Source organism: Monodelphis domestica, chromosome 8 (assembly GCF_027887165.1).
Source record: "Monodelphis domestica isolate mMonDom1 chromosome 8, mMonDom1.pri, whole genome shotgun sequence".
Taxonomy (NCBI): domain Eukaryota; kingdom Metazoa; phylum Chordata; class Mammalia; order Didelphimorphia; family Didelphidae; genus Monodelphis; species Monodelphis domestica.
Window position 1 is genome coordinate 46,782,785 of NC_077234.1, and position 15,072 is coordinate 46,797,856.

At 41.4% G+C, this 15,072-nt stretch overlaps 2 protein-coding genes across 6 annotated transcripts in view; one reads left to right on the forward strand and one right to left on the reverse strand.

Annotated features, from left to right (window-relative positions):
* P2RY14 (purinergic receptor P2Y14) overlaps positions 1-12,189 on the forward strand; it is a 50,466-nt gene extending 38,277 nt beyond the window's left edge. For 2 of the 5 annotated variants that reach the window (XM_056807763.1, XM_007502024.3), the window contains exons 2-5: positions 4,659-4,759; positions 7,178-7,237; positions 8,657-8,711; positions 8,798-12,189. In XM_056807763.1, the coding sequence (XP_056663741.1) occupies positions 8,823-9,842 (1,020 nt within the window). In that variant the 5' untranslated portion in view covers positions 4,659-4,759; positions 7,178-7,237; positions 8,657-8,711; positions 8,798-8,822 and the 3' untranslated portion in view covers positions 9,843-12,189. Of the gene's footprint in view, positions 1-4,658; positions 4,760-7,177; positions 7,238-8,656 lie in introns of all 5 variants that reach the window. The other 3 variants (XM_056807765.1, XM_007502026.3, XM_056807764.1) reach the window with 2 other exon arrangements.
* Positions 1-15,072, reverse strand: part of MED12L (mediator complex subunit 12L) — a 625,295-nt gene that overhangs the window by 236,863 nt on the left and 373,360 nt on the right.

The following is a 15,072-nucleotide window of genomic DNA, read 5'->3' on the forward strand; positions in this document are numbered from 1 at the left end:
AGATCAACAACACATGGGAACATTTTTATCTCCCAAATCCCCAAAATATCCACTTTTTCTAAAACCACAGTAACTTGGACATCATGAAGAGATGAATCTGTTTTTCTCTATCCCCAGACAGTTTCCTATTCTCTCTTTCTCCTGGATATTTTCCTTTCTCTCATTTGAGGCTCTAGTCTTTCTTGTCCATTGCTATCATCATTTTGGCTCTATCGTTCCCCACCAGCCCTGACAAGGGCAACAAGGCAGCATCTTGATATTGATGGTAACCGTACCAATTGTTGCAACCATCGCAGTGTCTTCCACAGCAGATGCTGGGTTCTGGGTGTACCAAACGGAAAGCACTGGCTGTCACCTAAGATACAGGCCTTTCAGGAGGGGGGATAAGGACCTGGAAATCCAGAACTTAATGTCAACCATTTATATTGGTTACATTTCTTTTTCTCTGCTTTTCTTTCCTTTCTTTTTAAACCCTTATCTTCTGTCTTCAAATCTACACTGTGAATTGGTTCCAAGGCAGAAGAATGGTAAGGGCTAGGCAATGGGGGTTATTGACTTGCCCAGGGTCACACAGCTAGGAAGTGTCTGAGGCTAGATTTGAACCCAGGATCTCTAGGCTTGGTTTTTTATCCACTGAGCCACCTAGTGCCTCCTATTGATTATATTTCTAACTAAAGAATAAATATGTCCTGATCCTCTGTCAGAATGGGCATGGTTCTCTAAGGATTCATTTACATCCATTGGGGGGAGGGAAGGGAACCCAATTATTTATTCCTGTAGAATACAAATATGGTTGTTAGGTGGTGCATTGGATAGAGCACTGAGCATAAAGTTAAGATGAACTGAATTCATATCTAACACTTACTAGCTATGTAACCCTGGATAAGTCACCTAACCTTTGCCTCAGTTTCCTCAACTGCAAAATGAGAATAATAATAAGAAGATGATAATAAGTTGTAGGGGAGTTGTGAGGATCAAATGGGCTAATACATTTATACAGTGCTAAGCAAAATGCCTGGTACATGGTCGACATTTAATAAATGTTTGCTTCATCCCTTTTCTTTTCCTTTATTCGCATTCCATTCTCTGTGGCTGATGGCAGGTCAAGGCTAGAATATGAAGTTGATTATATGGATCACAGACAGAGTAAGAGTTGGAAGACATCTTCTAGGTCATTTGGTCCAAATTCCTTATTTTATACGTGAGAGAACTACGGTTCAGAGAAAAGTTAAGGAGTTTGCTCAGGGTCACACATGTTGTAAATGTCCAAGAGCATATTCCAATCGAGGTCATCTTCCTTCCACCTCTAGAATGCCTTCAAGTAAACTGAATTGTTTCTCTAGGCTTCTGACAGCCAGGGAGTCAAAAAACATTCATTAAGGACCTACTATGTGCCAGGGACCATGTTAAGTTCTGGGGATACAAAAAAAAAAGGCAAAAGACAGTCCCTGCCCTCAAGGAGTTTGTGATCGAATGGGGAGACAACAAAGAAGCTCCATATGGGATAAACAGAGCATAATTAACAGAGGGAAGACACTGGAACTAGGAGGGGTTGGGAAAGTCTTCTTGTAGAAGTGACTGTGAAGGCAGCCAGAGAAGCCGGTAGAAGGAGTGAGGGGGAATAGCATTCAAGAATGGAGGACAGTCAGAGAAAATTCCTGGAGCTGAGAGATGGAGGGTCTTATTTATGGAATGGCAAGGAGGCCAATGCTACTGAATCAAAGAGTACGTGTTGAGGGATACGGTCTAAGAAAACTAGAAAGGCTGGCGGGGAGGCTGGAGTATGGAGGGCACTGAACACCAAGCAAAGGATTCAGGATGTGCTCTTGGAGGCAACAGGCAACAACTGGAGTTTATAAAGTGGGATGATGACCCAGACTGGCGCCATGCTTTAGGGCAATCCCTTTAGTGGCTGAATGGGGGATGGACTGGAGTGAGGAGACTTGAGGCAAGTGGACCAAATAGCAGTTATTGCAATAATCCAGACTCGAGGTGATGAGGACCTGCTTGAGGATGGAGGTAGTGTCAAAGGGGAGATGGGGGAATACAAGAGATGCTGGCAGCAGCTTGGATCTGAAGGATGAGAGACAGTGCAGAGCCTAGCATGACGCCCAGGATGAGAGTTTGAGAGTCTGGAAGAATGATGCTGCCCTTGACAGCAGTAGAGAAGTCAGGGGGGAGGGAGTTAGGGAGAAAGATATGACATCTGGAGGTGCTTTGGGGTGCCGTCGTTATAAACTACTCTCTGAGGATCCAACTGATGGATGGATGAGTCAGTACTAAACCGTCATTCCTGCTGGAAAAACCCACAACTCCAGATGTAAGGCTAATAAAGGATGAGTCACCACAAATCTTCATGATCACAGATTGGCATTATTATCTTTCATTTCCCTGGCACTCGTTCTATGACTATCATCAAATCTCTTTAATTCTCCAAAATGATGTTTTCTCCTCTGCATGACAGGGGAAAGCCCCTCTGTCTGCCTCACAGATCTAAGGGAGGGAAACATTTTGTAAATAGTAAATGGTAAGTAGAAAGAGAAATATGAGCTATAGGATTGGGGGAGGAAAAAAAGAATGGGAGACAAATTTAGATGCATTGCAATTTTAAACTCGACATATCTAACAGAATTCTTCCCTGCCCCCCCTCAAAAAACCTCCCTTCTTGAAAGAACATGAAGCATGTAACCACACAAAAATGTTCTAAATTAATTAATTAAATAAAAAATTTCAATTAAAAAAAAAACACCTCCCCTCTTTCTACTTTTCCTATTACTCTCAAGGGCAAAACCATCCTTTCAGTCTCCAAATGACTCAAAATATAGGTGTCATTCTCACTTCCATGTCTCATAGGCAACCTTTTTTTGCCACATCATGTCCTCTTTTCATGCATAACATCTCCTACATATGCCTCCTTCTCTCCTCTGATAGTATCAACATCAACATCCTCAGGTTGGCTTTCATCTATTATCATTCCTGAATTATTGCTATAGCCCTCTAGTCAGTCTTCATGCCTCAACAGTCTCTTCTCACTACATTCACTTCCACTCTGCTGTCAGTTTAAACTTTCTAATAACCCTATCACACAAAAACACCCTTGATAAATTGCTGTGGCTCCCTATTACCTCTAGGAGCAAATATAAAATTCCCTGCTTGGCTTTCAAAGACTTTCACAGACTGGCCCCCTTGCTATCTTTCTGCTAACAAGGCAATTCCATCTCCTACCTCCTTGCATTTTCACTGGCTATCCCTTCAAAGCCTAGAATTCTTCTTCCCTCATCCTTCACCTCCTTTTGTGGCTTCCTTCAAGTCCCAGCTAAATCCACACTTTCTTCAACACCTTCTTTATTTTCTGGTGCCCCTTACTGCTAGTGCCTTCCCCTGTTGACCACCTCCAACATATCCTTTATTAAGCTTACATTTATGTAAGTTATTTGCATGTTGTTTCTCCATTTGCCCAAGGGCTCCTTTAAAGCAAGGAATGGGTCTGCTTTAGACCTCTGGGGATACCATCAAGGTACCAACAACCCCAGAGGTAGATTATATGGAACTCACCATTGGCTTGATTTTTAGAGCAGCCACTTAGGAGGAAAAGGTATGACGGTGTCTTCCCATCTATCAAGCCGCCTTTTTGTTACTACTTAAAGGGTGAGGTAGGAAATGAAAGCTGCGGTCACAATTCCTCCTAAAATGAGGGAGATGTATGTGGGGAAACAGAGTCAAAATAGCGAGGTCCCAGTAGGGGACCGGACTAATCTCATCAAGCTGTGAAGTCAAACTTCACCTAGAGAGAGAGAGGCAGAGGAAAGACTATGGAGCGGTCCATCAGAAGACCTCATCTCTGGTCCTGGGTGAGCTACCAACGATCAATTTTAACCTTGAATTATTTTACCTTGTACACCTCCTGCCAAACTTATTCAATTATTATTCCAAGGTGTACTTTAAAGTAGTACTTTCAGAAAGGACACAAGCCAGATGTAACTGACCAAATCATGCCAGAATTTATTATTAAAACACAAGAAAGCAAAATAACTCAACAATTTAAGAATTTATGAGTCCTGATGAAAAAAAAATCCCTCCCAAATCATAGAGCATTAGATCAAACAAAGTCATGGAAGTCAAGCCACTCACTCTCTTTCCAGAATATTAAGACCCCAGAGAAATATATATATATATATATATATATATATATATATATAATATTTTTTTAAAGAGACTGGCACAATTATATCCAACGAAAAGGTAAAAGTTTGACTGAGCAACTACCAACAACTAACCTAAGGTCATTAAAGATATAATTAAGAGGGTAGCTCGGGTAATAGAGTTAGAACTAGAGATAAGAGGTCCTGGTTTGAAATCTGGACTCAGACACTTCCTAGCCAGGTGACCCTGGGCAAGTCACTTAACCCCCATTGCCTAGTTCTTACCACTCTTCCATCTTGGAACCCATACACAGTAGTATTGATTCTAAAATATAAAGTAAGAGTTTTTTAAGTACAGGAATAGTGACTGTATTGACAGCTAAAAAAGTCATGATGCTGCTAAATTTGAATAAAGAAGCGTACAGAAACATGGCAGCCATCTAATCATCACATGCATAGTTTACCCCAAATTATTTACTTCTCATGTAATTTAATCCATTTATCTCTTCATAATAGGGTGCTTAAAGAAGGCTATTGACCACTTCAAGATGGAAAGGATTCATAAGGCTGAGGTATTCTAATGAAGGCCATCTCACTCCAGCCAAGGTTGAAGAAAAGTAAGAAAATCTAATCAATAGATTTGTATACAATTAGAATAACGGACAATTGCAAGTAGCTAATGGCATGGGATGTTGAAAATACACTGAATTTGGAATACAAAGAGCTACCTGTCACAGAGATGCTCATGAGCAAAGTTATTTCACCTCTTGGCCTCAGTTTCTTCATTTGTAAAATAAAGAGAGTCAAGTAAAATGACCTTTAGTGGTTCCTTCCAATTCCTTAATTTGATGGTAGAACAACAAGCCAAATCTCTATTTTCTAGCATTTTTCTCAGCCTGTCTCATGTAATCAATCAATAAACATTAATTATTAAGCACCTTTTCTGTGCCAGACACAGCACTAAATAGTATCATTCCCATTTTAGAGAAGGTAAAATTGAGAGGTGATGAGATTTGCCCACAGTTATACTGTTACTACGTGCAGGGTTTATTGTTGTTATTTTAGTAATAATATAACATATTGACAATATAGCCACATTGATTATTCTATTATTAGTAACATTGATCATATGCTATTAATTATCATACTCATAATATAACAATATAATAATAGAAAATATTATCATCTATTATTAGTAATATCATCAACAAGAATGCACGTAGTGCTTTCAAGTTTCCAAAAACGCTTCAAATGTATTATTTTAGAACCCTGTAAATGCTGTTGGTGTTGCTCAGTCATTTCAGTTATGTCTGATTCTTAATGATCCCATTTGGGGTTTTCGTGACAAGATCCTGGAGTCCTTTGCCATTTCCTTCTCTAGCTCATTTTACAGAAGAGGAAACTGAGGCAAATACGGTTAAGTGACCTACCCAAAGTCACATAGCTAATAAGGTTTTGAGGAGAGATCAGAGCTTACTGACTCCAACTCCACAGCTATTTTTCTAGCCTTGCAGCCAAATGTCTCTGGCATCCATTGGAAGTTGTTAAATAAATGTTTGATGAACTGAATTCATCTGGCACTGGTAGGGAAGGAGGGATTCCACTTAAGGGAAGTCCCTGGTAGTTGAGGATTACCAACTCTTTAATCACAATGGTTTTTTTTCTTTAAGGTAGATGGAGGTGGAGAGGGGGGGATTCCCCCATAAGTAAAGGGGGTGATTCTGCAGCATTAATTTTGGCTGCTCACATACCTTCTTCGCTTCCTTTCTGGTTTATGTCCAGCAGCCTCAATTGCATTACACGGACACCGTCAAGCTATTTCCAAATAATATTATATAAAGACCACAAAACAGTTGCCTTAAATTAAATTTAAAATTGAAACAAATGCATGTATTTCTTTAGTATTTGCCTATTGGTTTTAAGGACTATGACAGAGACTGAGGAAACCAAGGCAAAATCAGGTCAGATGGCTTCAGCCCGAATTTCTAGAGTACCACTCCATCCTTTCTTTGAACAAACAGGTTGCACTGGCTTTAAATCCTACATATTCCTTTTTTGTTTAACCCTCATCTTCTGACTTAAAATCAATTCTAAGACAGAAGAGTGGCAAAGGCTAGGCAATAGAGGTTAAGTGACTTGTACAGGATCACAAAGCATCCTAGCTGCCCCTCCAGGATATACTTAAACTTGAACACAACCATAACATGGCCAGTCTTACTTTGAAAATTAAAGGTTATCTAGCAATTAAATTAATATGCAAAACCACATTTGGGGCAAAGAATTGTTTTCCTAAGATCTGGAACATCAGAAATGTCAAACAGGAATCCACCCACTCCCTAGTGCAGCCCAAAATCAGATTAAAATGTAATTGGAAAAATATTTAACAAAATAAATTAAAATAGAAGAGAACATTATTATTTCATTTGACCTTCACAAGGCTGTAAGGTAGCTGCTGTTTTTATGCCCAATTTACAGGTGAGCAAATTGAGGATCAGAAAGGCCAATTATCTTGCTCAGTGTCACACAACTATTAAGTGTCTGGGGTCAGAATTGAAGTAGCATCTTCCTGAGTCTTTGCCCAAAGCCTTATTCTCCAAACTGGCTCTGGAACATTAGAACGTGCATTGGAACAGCTAGGTCACCCTGTGTACGTGATCCTTGTCTTGTTTTGCTCTGGAGTTGTGCAAAAATATTGCAAAATGAAACAATAGAAAACAATATCCAATTTAAAATAGCCCTAGGATCTGGGTACAAATCCTGCCTATTTGTTTATCCTACATGGCCTTGGGTAAGTTTCTTTAACTCTTTAACTCTTCTTTAACAATGTATTTTCTCAATAGTAAACTAAAAGATGATGTCTAAGGGTCTTTCCAGTTCTAAATCTATGAACCATGACTGAAACCTTGAAATCAATAAAAGTGATTATAGATTTTCGAGGCACATTTTTATGGTTTTATTTATAGTATATAACATATTTTATATGGTATAATTGAATCATTTCTGGGAATTTTAATATTATTTCTGGATTTTGAAAGGCTTTTCCACTAGAGCACGGAGTCTGCAAGATTCTACCAAGGTGGACAAGCCTTTTGATGGTGAGTATACCTGCTCTATGGATTTCATAGCCAATCACAGATCTAGGTGATCCATACTTTCCCAGAGTTCCTTCCCAAATAATACTTGTGCCACTTTTAATCAATAAGGATTTATTAAGGACTTGCTATGCACCAGGCATTGGGAGGGTGTATTGGGGAGTACAAACAAAAGACTTTGTTTCAAGGAACTCGTCAGTGTAATGGGAGAGAGAAGATGCAAATGATTCTCTCTCCATAAGATATATACAGGATAAAAGGAGGGTAGGCTCAGAGAGAAGGCACTAAGTGTAAGGGGGGCTGGGAAAGGCTTTTGCAGACAGTACAGTTTCAGCTGAGACAAGGAAGAAAATCAGGGAAGCCAGGAGGGAGACCCTCTATTCCAGGTATAGAGGCTGGCCAAGGAAGATGCTCAGAGCCAGGAGGCAGCGTGTGGTCTTCATTTTCAGTCCTTCATGCCACTGGGTCCTCTCCAATTCCATCTGCTGAGCGCCCATTCATAATTCTTGTATAATTTAAAAGCTGATAGGTCTGAAGTTCAGATTGAGCCTCTTGGATAAGTCCATTGTCATGCAGAGAACAACCAGCTAAGGCTTCCTGTTCCCAGCCACTGACCACTCGCTCTGCCACGCTGGCTCCATGGCACCGCTTCCCCCATCCCAACAATCCCTTTGGGTCACCCTTCTAGAAGTTCCCCTACCTTTTGCCATTATCGGTAGCTATTAGCTCTGTTATCCTTTAAAGACTATCCCTTTGGGTGTTTATGACCTCCTTTCCACTTTAGCTCAGTTTATTTCTCTCAGTGACCCACAGGAACCTCTGAACTATGGGAAACCTCAAGTAATCCCTAGGCCATACTTTGGGAAAGATAATTTCCAGGGATTTTCCTATGCCTAAAATCTAAAAATAAACCAGAGTCTATTTTACAAAAGTAACTTATTAAGTCTACTGAATTAAGATTAAAACCAGAAAGAGGGTTTAATTTTTCAACCAACATAGCAAAGCACTGGCTCTTTCCAGAGTCTTCTGGATAAAGAAGAGAAAGGACTATTTTTATTTCAAGCAGAAACCTGAATTAGTGGAGAAAATTCGGAAATTGTTGAATATTCCAGAGGTATTCAATAATTGTTCATTCTGATATAGTCCTGCTACTCTCTTCCTGTCTGCCTTTCATACTACTATTACACATGGCATTCACTGTTTTAGGGAAACTTTCCTCTCTCTTTTATGTCCAAGGTACTCAGCTTCTTCCAACCCTCTAACAGAGTCACCGACATTTAGAAGCAAAGGAACATCTACGCCAACCAAAAATCTCACAAATGCAATGGAATGACTTGCCCAAAGAGTTTAGTTGACTTGCCCCAAATCTCATGGCTTTAATGGCATCCAATTTCCTATTTTTCCCATCTTCTGTCTTTATAGGAAAGCACCCCTGGATCCATCCAGAGTAGGTAACCTAACTTCAAAGATCCTTGAGGTTTGTTCTAACTACTTTCACTGAATTTCTTTTCTATTAATGCAATTACATGCCATTAAGCTTAATTGAGTCTTCTCTGCTTTTAGGACTTCAATAACAACAACAACAAAAATGATGAACAACCTAACTGTTGGTAACAATACCGAATGTTATGTGAATTCCATAGTCACACAGTACATCATTCCCCTACTCTACTGTGTTGTCTTCGTGGGTGGGATTCTGCTCAATGGAATATCCGCGTGGACCTTTTTTTACGTTTCCAACGAGAAGAGTTTCATCATCTATCTCAAGAACATCGTAGTGGCTGACCTTCTCATGAGTCTGACTTTCCCATTCAAAATTCTAAGCGATTCCAAATTAGGACCCTGGCAGCTGAGCATCTTTGTATGCAAGGGGTCCGCGGTGATCTTCTATATCAACATGTACGTGGGAATCACGTTCTTTGGACTGATCGGATTTGACAGGTATTATAAGATCGTGAAGCCCCTTTATGCATCTTTTGTTCACACGGTCGGCTACAGCAAGATCATTTCTGTCCTCATCTGGACTCTGATGTTATTTCTGGCCGTCCCCAACATCATTCTGACCGACAAAGATGCTAAGGAGAAAGACAAGTGCATCGACCTCAAAAACGAAATGGGGCTCAAGTGGCACACAGCCTCCAACTACATCTGCGTGGGCATCTTCTGGGTTGTGTTCTTTCTCCTGATCATCTGCTACACGGCCATCACGAGGAAGATCTACAGCTCTTACCTGAAGTCCAGAAGGAATTCCATCTCTGTCAAGAAAAAGTCCAGCCGCAACATATTCAGCGTCATGTTTGTGTTCTGCGTGTGTTTCGTCCCCTACCACATCGCCCGGATCCCCTACACCAAAAGCCAGCTCGAAGACTACAACTGCCAATCCAAAGAAATCTTGCTCTACGCCAAAGAATTCTCTCTGTTCCTCTCGGCGGCCAACGTGTGCCTGGACCCTATTATTTATTTCTTCCTCTGCCAGCCGTTTAGAGAAACGCTGTGGAGTAAGTTCCAGTTTGGGGCAAAAGGTCCAAATAGCCCAGAATCTTCCAAAACCAAGAGGAGCAACGAAATGATGGACAATGCCATTCTGGACAGCACAGACACGCTCTGATGCCCCAGCTGGGGCTTTTCAGGTCGCCCACCTAGCCAACGACGCTGCGGAGATGAGTCAAGGAGAGCTGAGCTATGCCACAAAACGGTCTCTAATCATATTCCTAATAATCAGGGGAATTCCATATAGCGAATTTTCTGCATTACAGTAGCCTCAAAGAAAAAGCTTGGTCAAGAGTCCACTCGCAGTCCTGAGATGCATGTCAGAGACTTAAGAGTATTTCAGCAACCTCGAGGGATTAGTCAGCCAGCCAGCAAATGTTTATTGAATGCCAACAACTGGGCGAAGCTTGCCTTCAAAGAGATTGTATTCAACTCACAGGAAAGGAGCACGCAGATGAGGAATTATAAAAGACACACATTTGTTATGGTCAGTTAATGTATTTTAAAAAAAACGTGGGTCTGAGCACACAGTGTCTGTCTTCACATCTAGATGGAGTAACCTCGGACCCTCAGAGACCGCTGGACGGATCTCAGGCATGGAGGGGGAAGGCTGAAGGCTTGTAATGGCTTTTATTCAAGAATCTACTCAAATCGAGAGATCCTGGAGAACAGAGCCATTCAAAAGCAACTTAAGGAATATTTGGAAAAAAAAAGCATCCAAGTCCAAATGTCAGTGAAAAGAGAATGAAGGCAGGAGAAAGAGTGACTCTGGGGTACTCTGGGAACTTTACGTGGAGGACTTGAAGAGGGAGAGGAAGCTAGCTGACCCAAATTCATGAGGAATTCCTTGTCGGATATGCCAAGATTGGTCTCCATTTGGGGGCAGAGCCAGACTCTCTTTCACAACAAGAGGCTCCTAGCAGCAAGTGGAGAGGTTTCACAGGTGAGGGCTTTATTTCCCTGGCTTCTCTTGGAGTAATAATCTAACAAGCACATTTAGACCCATAACTGCCTGAATTTGGCTCGTAATAGCAGACCTATAAGGCAGAGTTGAGCTAGACTGAAGCTATGCCATGTATTATAAAAGAATGTAAGCTCTTTGAGGTTAGATTGGGTTCAATTACCTAGCACAATGCCACGTCCACAGGAGATGTTTAATAGATACTTGCTGTTTGCTTACTTAATTGTAAACGTTTGCTAAGTACCATGCCTAGGAGCAGTTAGGTGGTACAGTGGTAGATGGAAGCACTAGGTCAGGGTTCAGGAAGACTCATCTTTATGAGTTCAAATCCAGCCACAAACAGTTACTAGATGCATGAGCCCTAGGCAAGTCATTTAACCTTGCCTGCCTCATCTTCCTCATCTGTAAAATAAACTGGACAAGGAAATAGCAAACCATTCTGGTATCACTGCCCAAAAATTCCCAAATTGGATCATGAAGAGTTAGACACAACTGAATGAAACCTGGTAGGTAAATACTATTAAATTAAAAAAAAAAACTCTTAACTTCTATCAGGATCAATATTAAGTATCAGTTCCAAAGCAGAAGAGCAATAAGGTCCTTGGCAATTGGGGTTAATTGACTTGCCCAGGGTCACATAACTAGGAAGTATTCTGAGGCCACCTTTGAACCCAGGAACTTACCATCTCCATCCACTGAGCCACCCAACTGCGCTAATGTTGATCACTGAATAACAAATATTTACTCAATGTCTACCTAGTACAAGGCACTTGTCTACTTAAAAAAAAAAAAATTCTCTAACCATTGAAGGCAGGCTCCATATTCTTGTCACTCTTAGATGTGTCAACTGTGGAATAAGAGATCAAGGCAGCAGCATTTGGAAGGCTGGGAAACATCTTCCAATTGTGGGATGACCCAGATCTTCTGATTTCTATTCAGAGGCAGAAACAGCTCAAAGTATCGGTATGGAGGAGCCTAAGACTGGATAAGATTCAGTAGAATAGCTTCGCAAGAGTCCAACTTTTCAGGTCCTAATTTACTACTCCCTGGACATACAAGAAGGCACTTGAATGAGAGGAGAGAGGCCAAACTTAGTAGTAGCAGTCTAAAAAAACCCAAATAAAATAATGATTGAAGTGCATTTTGAATACCTCAAAAGTGTGGAGAAGGGCCAGTTAGGGTGACCATGAGCAGTTGTATGGTCAGAGCCCACAGAGAAGGAAGCCTCCATATTCTCTACTAATCCTGAAAGGCTCAAGCCCTCTTAGTGGGGAAAGAGCAGGAAAAGCTTCACATGAGCTCAGCTTTGAAGGAAGCTGGAGATTCTAAGAGGTGTGAAGGTACACAGACATGGTGAAAAACTTGTGGGAAGGAAGGAAGGAAGGAAGGAAGGAAGGAAGGAAGGAAGGAAGGAAGGAAGGAAGGAAGGAAGGAAGGAAGGAAGGAAGGAAGGAAGGAAGGAGGGAGGGAGGGAGGGAGGGAGGGAGGGATGGAGGGAGGAAGGGAGGAGGAAGGAAGGAAGGAAGGAAGGAAGGAAGGAAGGAAGGAAGGAAGGAAGGAAGGAAGGAAGGAGGAAGGAAGGGAGGAAGGGAGGGAGGGAGGGAGGGAGGGAGGGAGGGAGGGAGGGAGGGAGGGAGGGAGGGAGGGAGGGAGGGGAAGGAAGGAAGGAAGGAAGGAAGGAAGGAAGGAAGGAAGGAAAGGAAGGAAGGAAGGAAGGAAGGAAGGAAGGAAGGGAGGAAGGGGAGGGAGGGAGGGAGGGAGGGAGGGGAGGGAGGAAGGAAGGGAGGAAGGGAGGAAGGGAAGGAGGAAGGGAGGAAGGAAGGAAGGAAGGAAGGAAGGAAGGAAGGAAGGAAGGAAGGAAGGAAGGAAGGAAGGAAGGAAGGAAGGAAGGAAGGAAGGAAGGAAGGAAGGAAGGAAGGAAGGAAGGAAGGAAGGAAGGAAGGAAGAGGAGGGAGGGAGGGAGAGGGAGGGAGGGAGGGAGGGAGGGAGGGAGGGAGGGAGAGGGAGGGGAGGGAGGGAGTGAGAAGGGAAGGAAGAAGGAAGGGAAGGAAGGAAGAAGGAAGGAAGGAAGGAAGGAAGGAAGGAAGGAAGGAAGGAAGGAAGGAAGGAAGGAAGGAAGGAAGGAAGGAAGGAAGGAAGGAAGGAAGGAAGGAAGGAAGGAAGGAAGGAAGGAAGGAAGGAAGGAAGGAAGGAAGGAAGGAAGGAAGGAAGGAAGGAAGGAAGGAAGGAAAGGAAGGAAGGAAGGAAAATTAAGAGAAAAATCTAACAAAAACATCAAAATTTTCCCAGAATCTCAATGCTGTCTTGAAAAGGTCTGAATTGAGTTACTGAAAGTTATGTTCATCTAAGCAATCCATTGTTCCCAGTACTGCTTATATATTGGTGTTGGGAGGCTCTGCTGGGGAAGGTATGTCCCAATCTACAGCGCTTTGTATTGCCTGCCATCCAGCACATAAGGTCTACCTGTTAAATATCACATATTCGCTACCTTGGGAAGGAGTGGAGATGCAATGATCCATCCCTTTTTGCTGACTTGTCTTTATCTGAATTGTTTTTTATCTCATTATGAAAGTTACCCATAAAAAAGCTAGCTCCATCTTGAATTTCTTGCTGATCTCTAGTGAGTCAGCACATCAATATGTTACCTTGACATAATTTTAATAAACTCTTTTTAATTCTCTTTCTCCTGAGTTTTGCCTCATTAATCATGGCAAAAGCCAAACTCAAGAGTATTCCTTTGAACAAAGTAAAACTTCCGGGAGTCTAAATAATTGCTGAGATTGGGAAGTAACAGGGTCAGAGGGGGAAGTAACAGCTCTAGAGTCAGAGGAACTGGTCCAAATCTCATCCTATTTCAAATGTATGGCCTTAGGCAAGTCTGTTGCTCTCCTTGGGACACAGAAGCCTCATCTTTACATATGTAAGGGCTTAGAATGGATAGTCTCTGAGGCGTCTTCTAGCTCTGAATCTACGATCCCATGAACCATGGGTTTTGGGAGTAAATGTAGACTTAAACATTATGGGGCAATGTTCTGTCAATCAGTGGAAGAGTAAGTGTACTGACTCGGAGCTCAATAAGTTCTGCATAATGAACATATTAAGAAACCTACAAAACATTTAAGAGGTCTCACATACATATGGCTTTCTTCAGGTCACTTTTCTGGTAAGCAGTGTAGAAAGATGTAAGTAATATGCTGCAACCCAGGGATGGAATTAAAGGAAAGAGGATAAGCCAGGAAAAAAAGTCTGAAATTATCAATAATGTTTCCCAGCTATGGCTTTTTCCCCCTACCTTGTTGATTAGAAGGATTGACTCTTTAAAAGGACAGAGAAAGAATACAGAAGGAAAATTAAGGGGAGGGGGGACCAAAGGATACCAATTTTTTTTTAACTTTTTAAAAGGGGTAGGAAACGAATCTGGCCTCAGACATTTCCTAGCTGTGTGATGCAAGACAAGTCATTTAACCCTATCTTAAAAGTCATTAAAAGGTTAGAAAAGAGTTAAGGGGAAAAAAACCCAGCAAGACTTAGGTTGATTCCCACTGCATTCTGAGCAGATCAGATTATATATAAAATATTGCATTCAGTGGGGACACACAAGAATCTTGAATTGATTATGTAGCCATGGGCCAAAGCTTAAGGCCACGTTCCCACTCTTAAGACACTGGGGAGAAAAATGTATTTGAAAGCTACAGATGTTATTAGTTCCTAGCGAAATAAAGAAGAAGACCATTGGTTGACTGGATTTACCAAGAAGGGAATGGTTAGGAGCAAAGAAGAAAAAAATTTTTTTTTCAATTTCAATAGTAGTACAATTTCAATATAGTAGTACAACAAATGGCATCTTTGGAGGAAATGGGTTAGATTCAAGAGAAGAATGTGGTTTGGGAATTTAAGACATGGAGAGTCACAAGACTTGAGAGGTTGTCCCATTGCTTTCTCCATCTTTGCTCTTCCCCTGAAACTACCAAACATTTAAATAAAAGAAGGCTTATACAAGAGTAACAAGAACCTGTGGAAGAAGCAATGCTAGAGTAGTATTTGCCACTCCATCTTTGAAAATAAGTGCCTGCTTATCTATCTAGTGGGTTACTAATATGCTAAGAAGAAAAGGAACTTATAATTCCTTTCAACTTTTTTGTTTCTTATATTACATAAAAAAATCCAAGGGAGTTCAAATCAGGAACGAAAGCACTGGTCCTCCAAGCAATTGCCCTTTTTTTCTCACCTGCCCCCCAAGAAACCACCCTTCCACTCTGATCTGAATAGACACAGTGGTCAGAGTCAACTGTGTATGATTATTCATGTTTATATGAAAAAAAGGCTAAATACATGTCAAGCCTAATAAAAAAGTTTTGTAACATTCGCCCACCCCTCAGTAACCTAC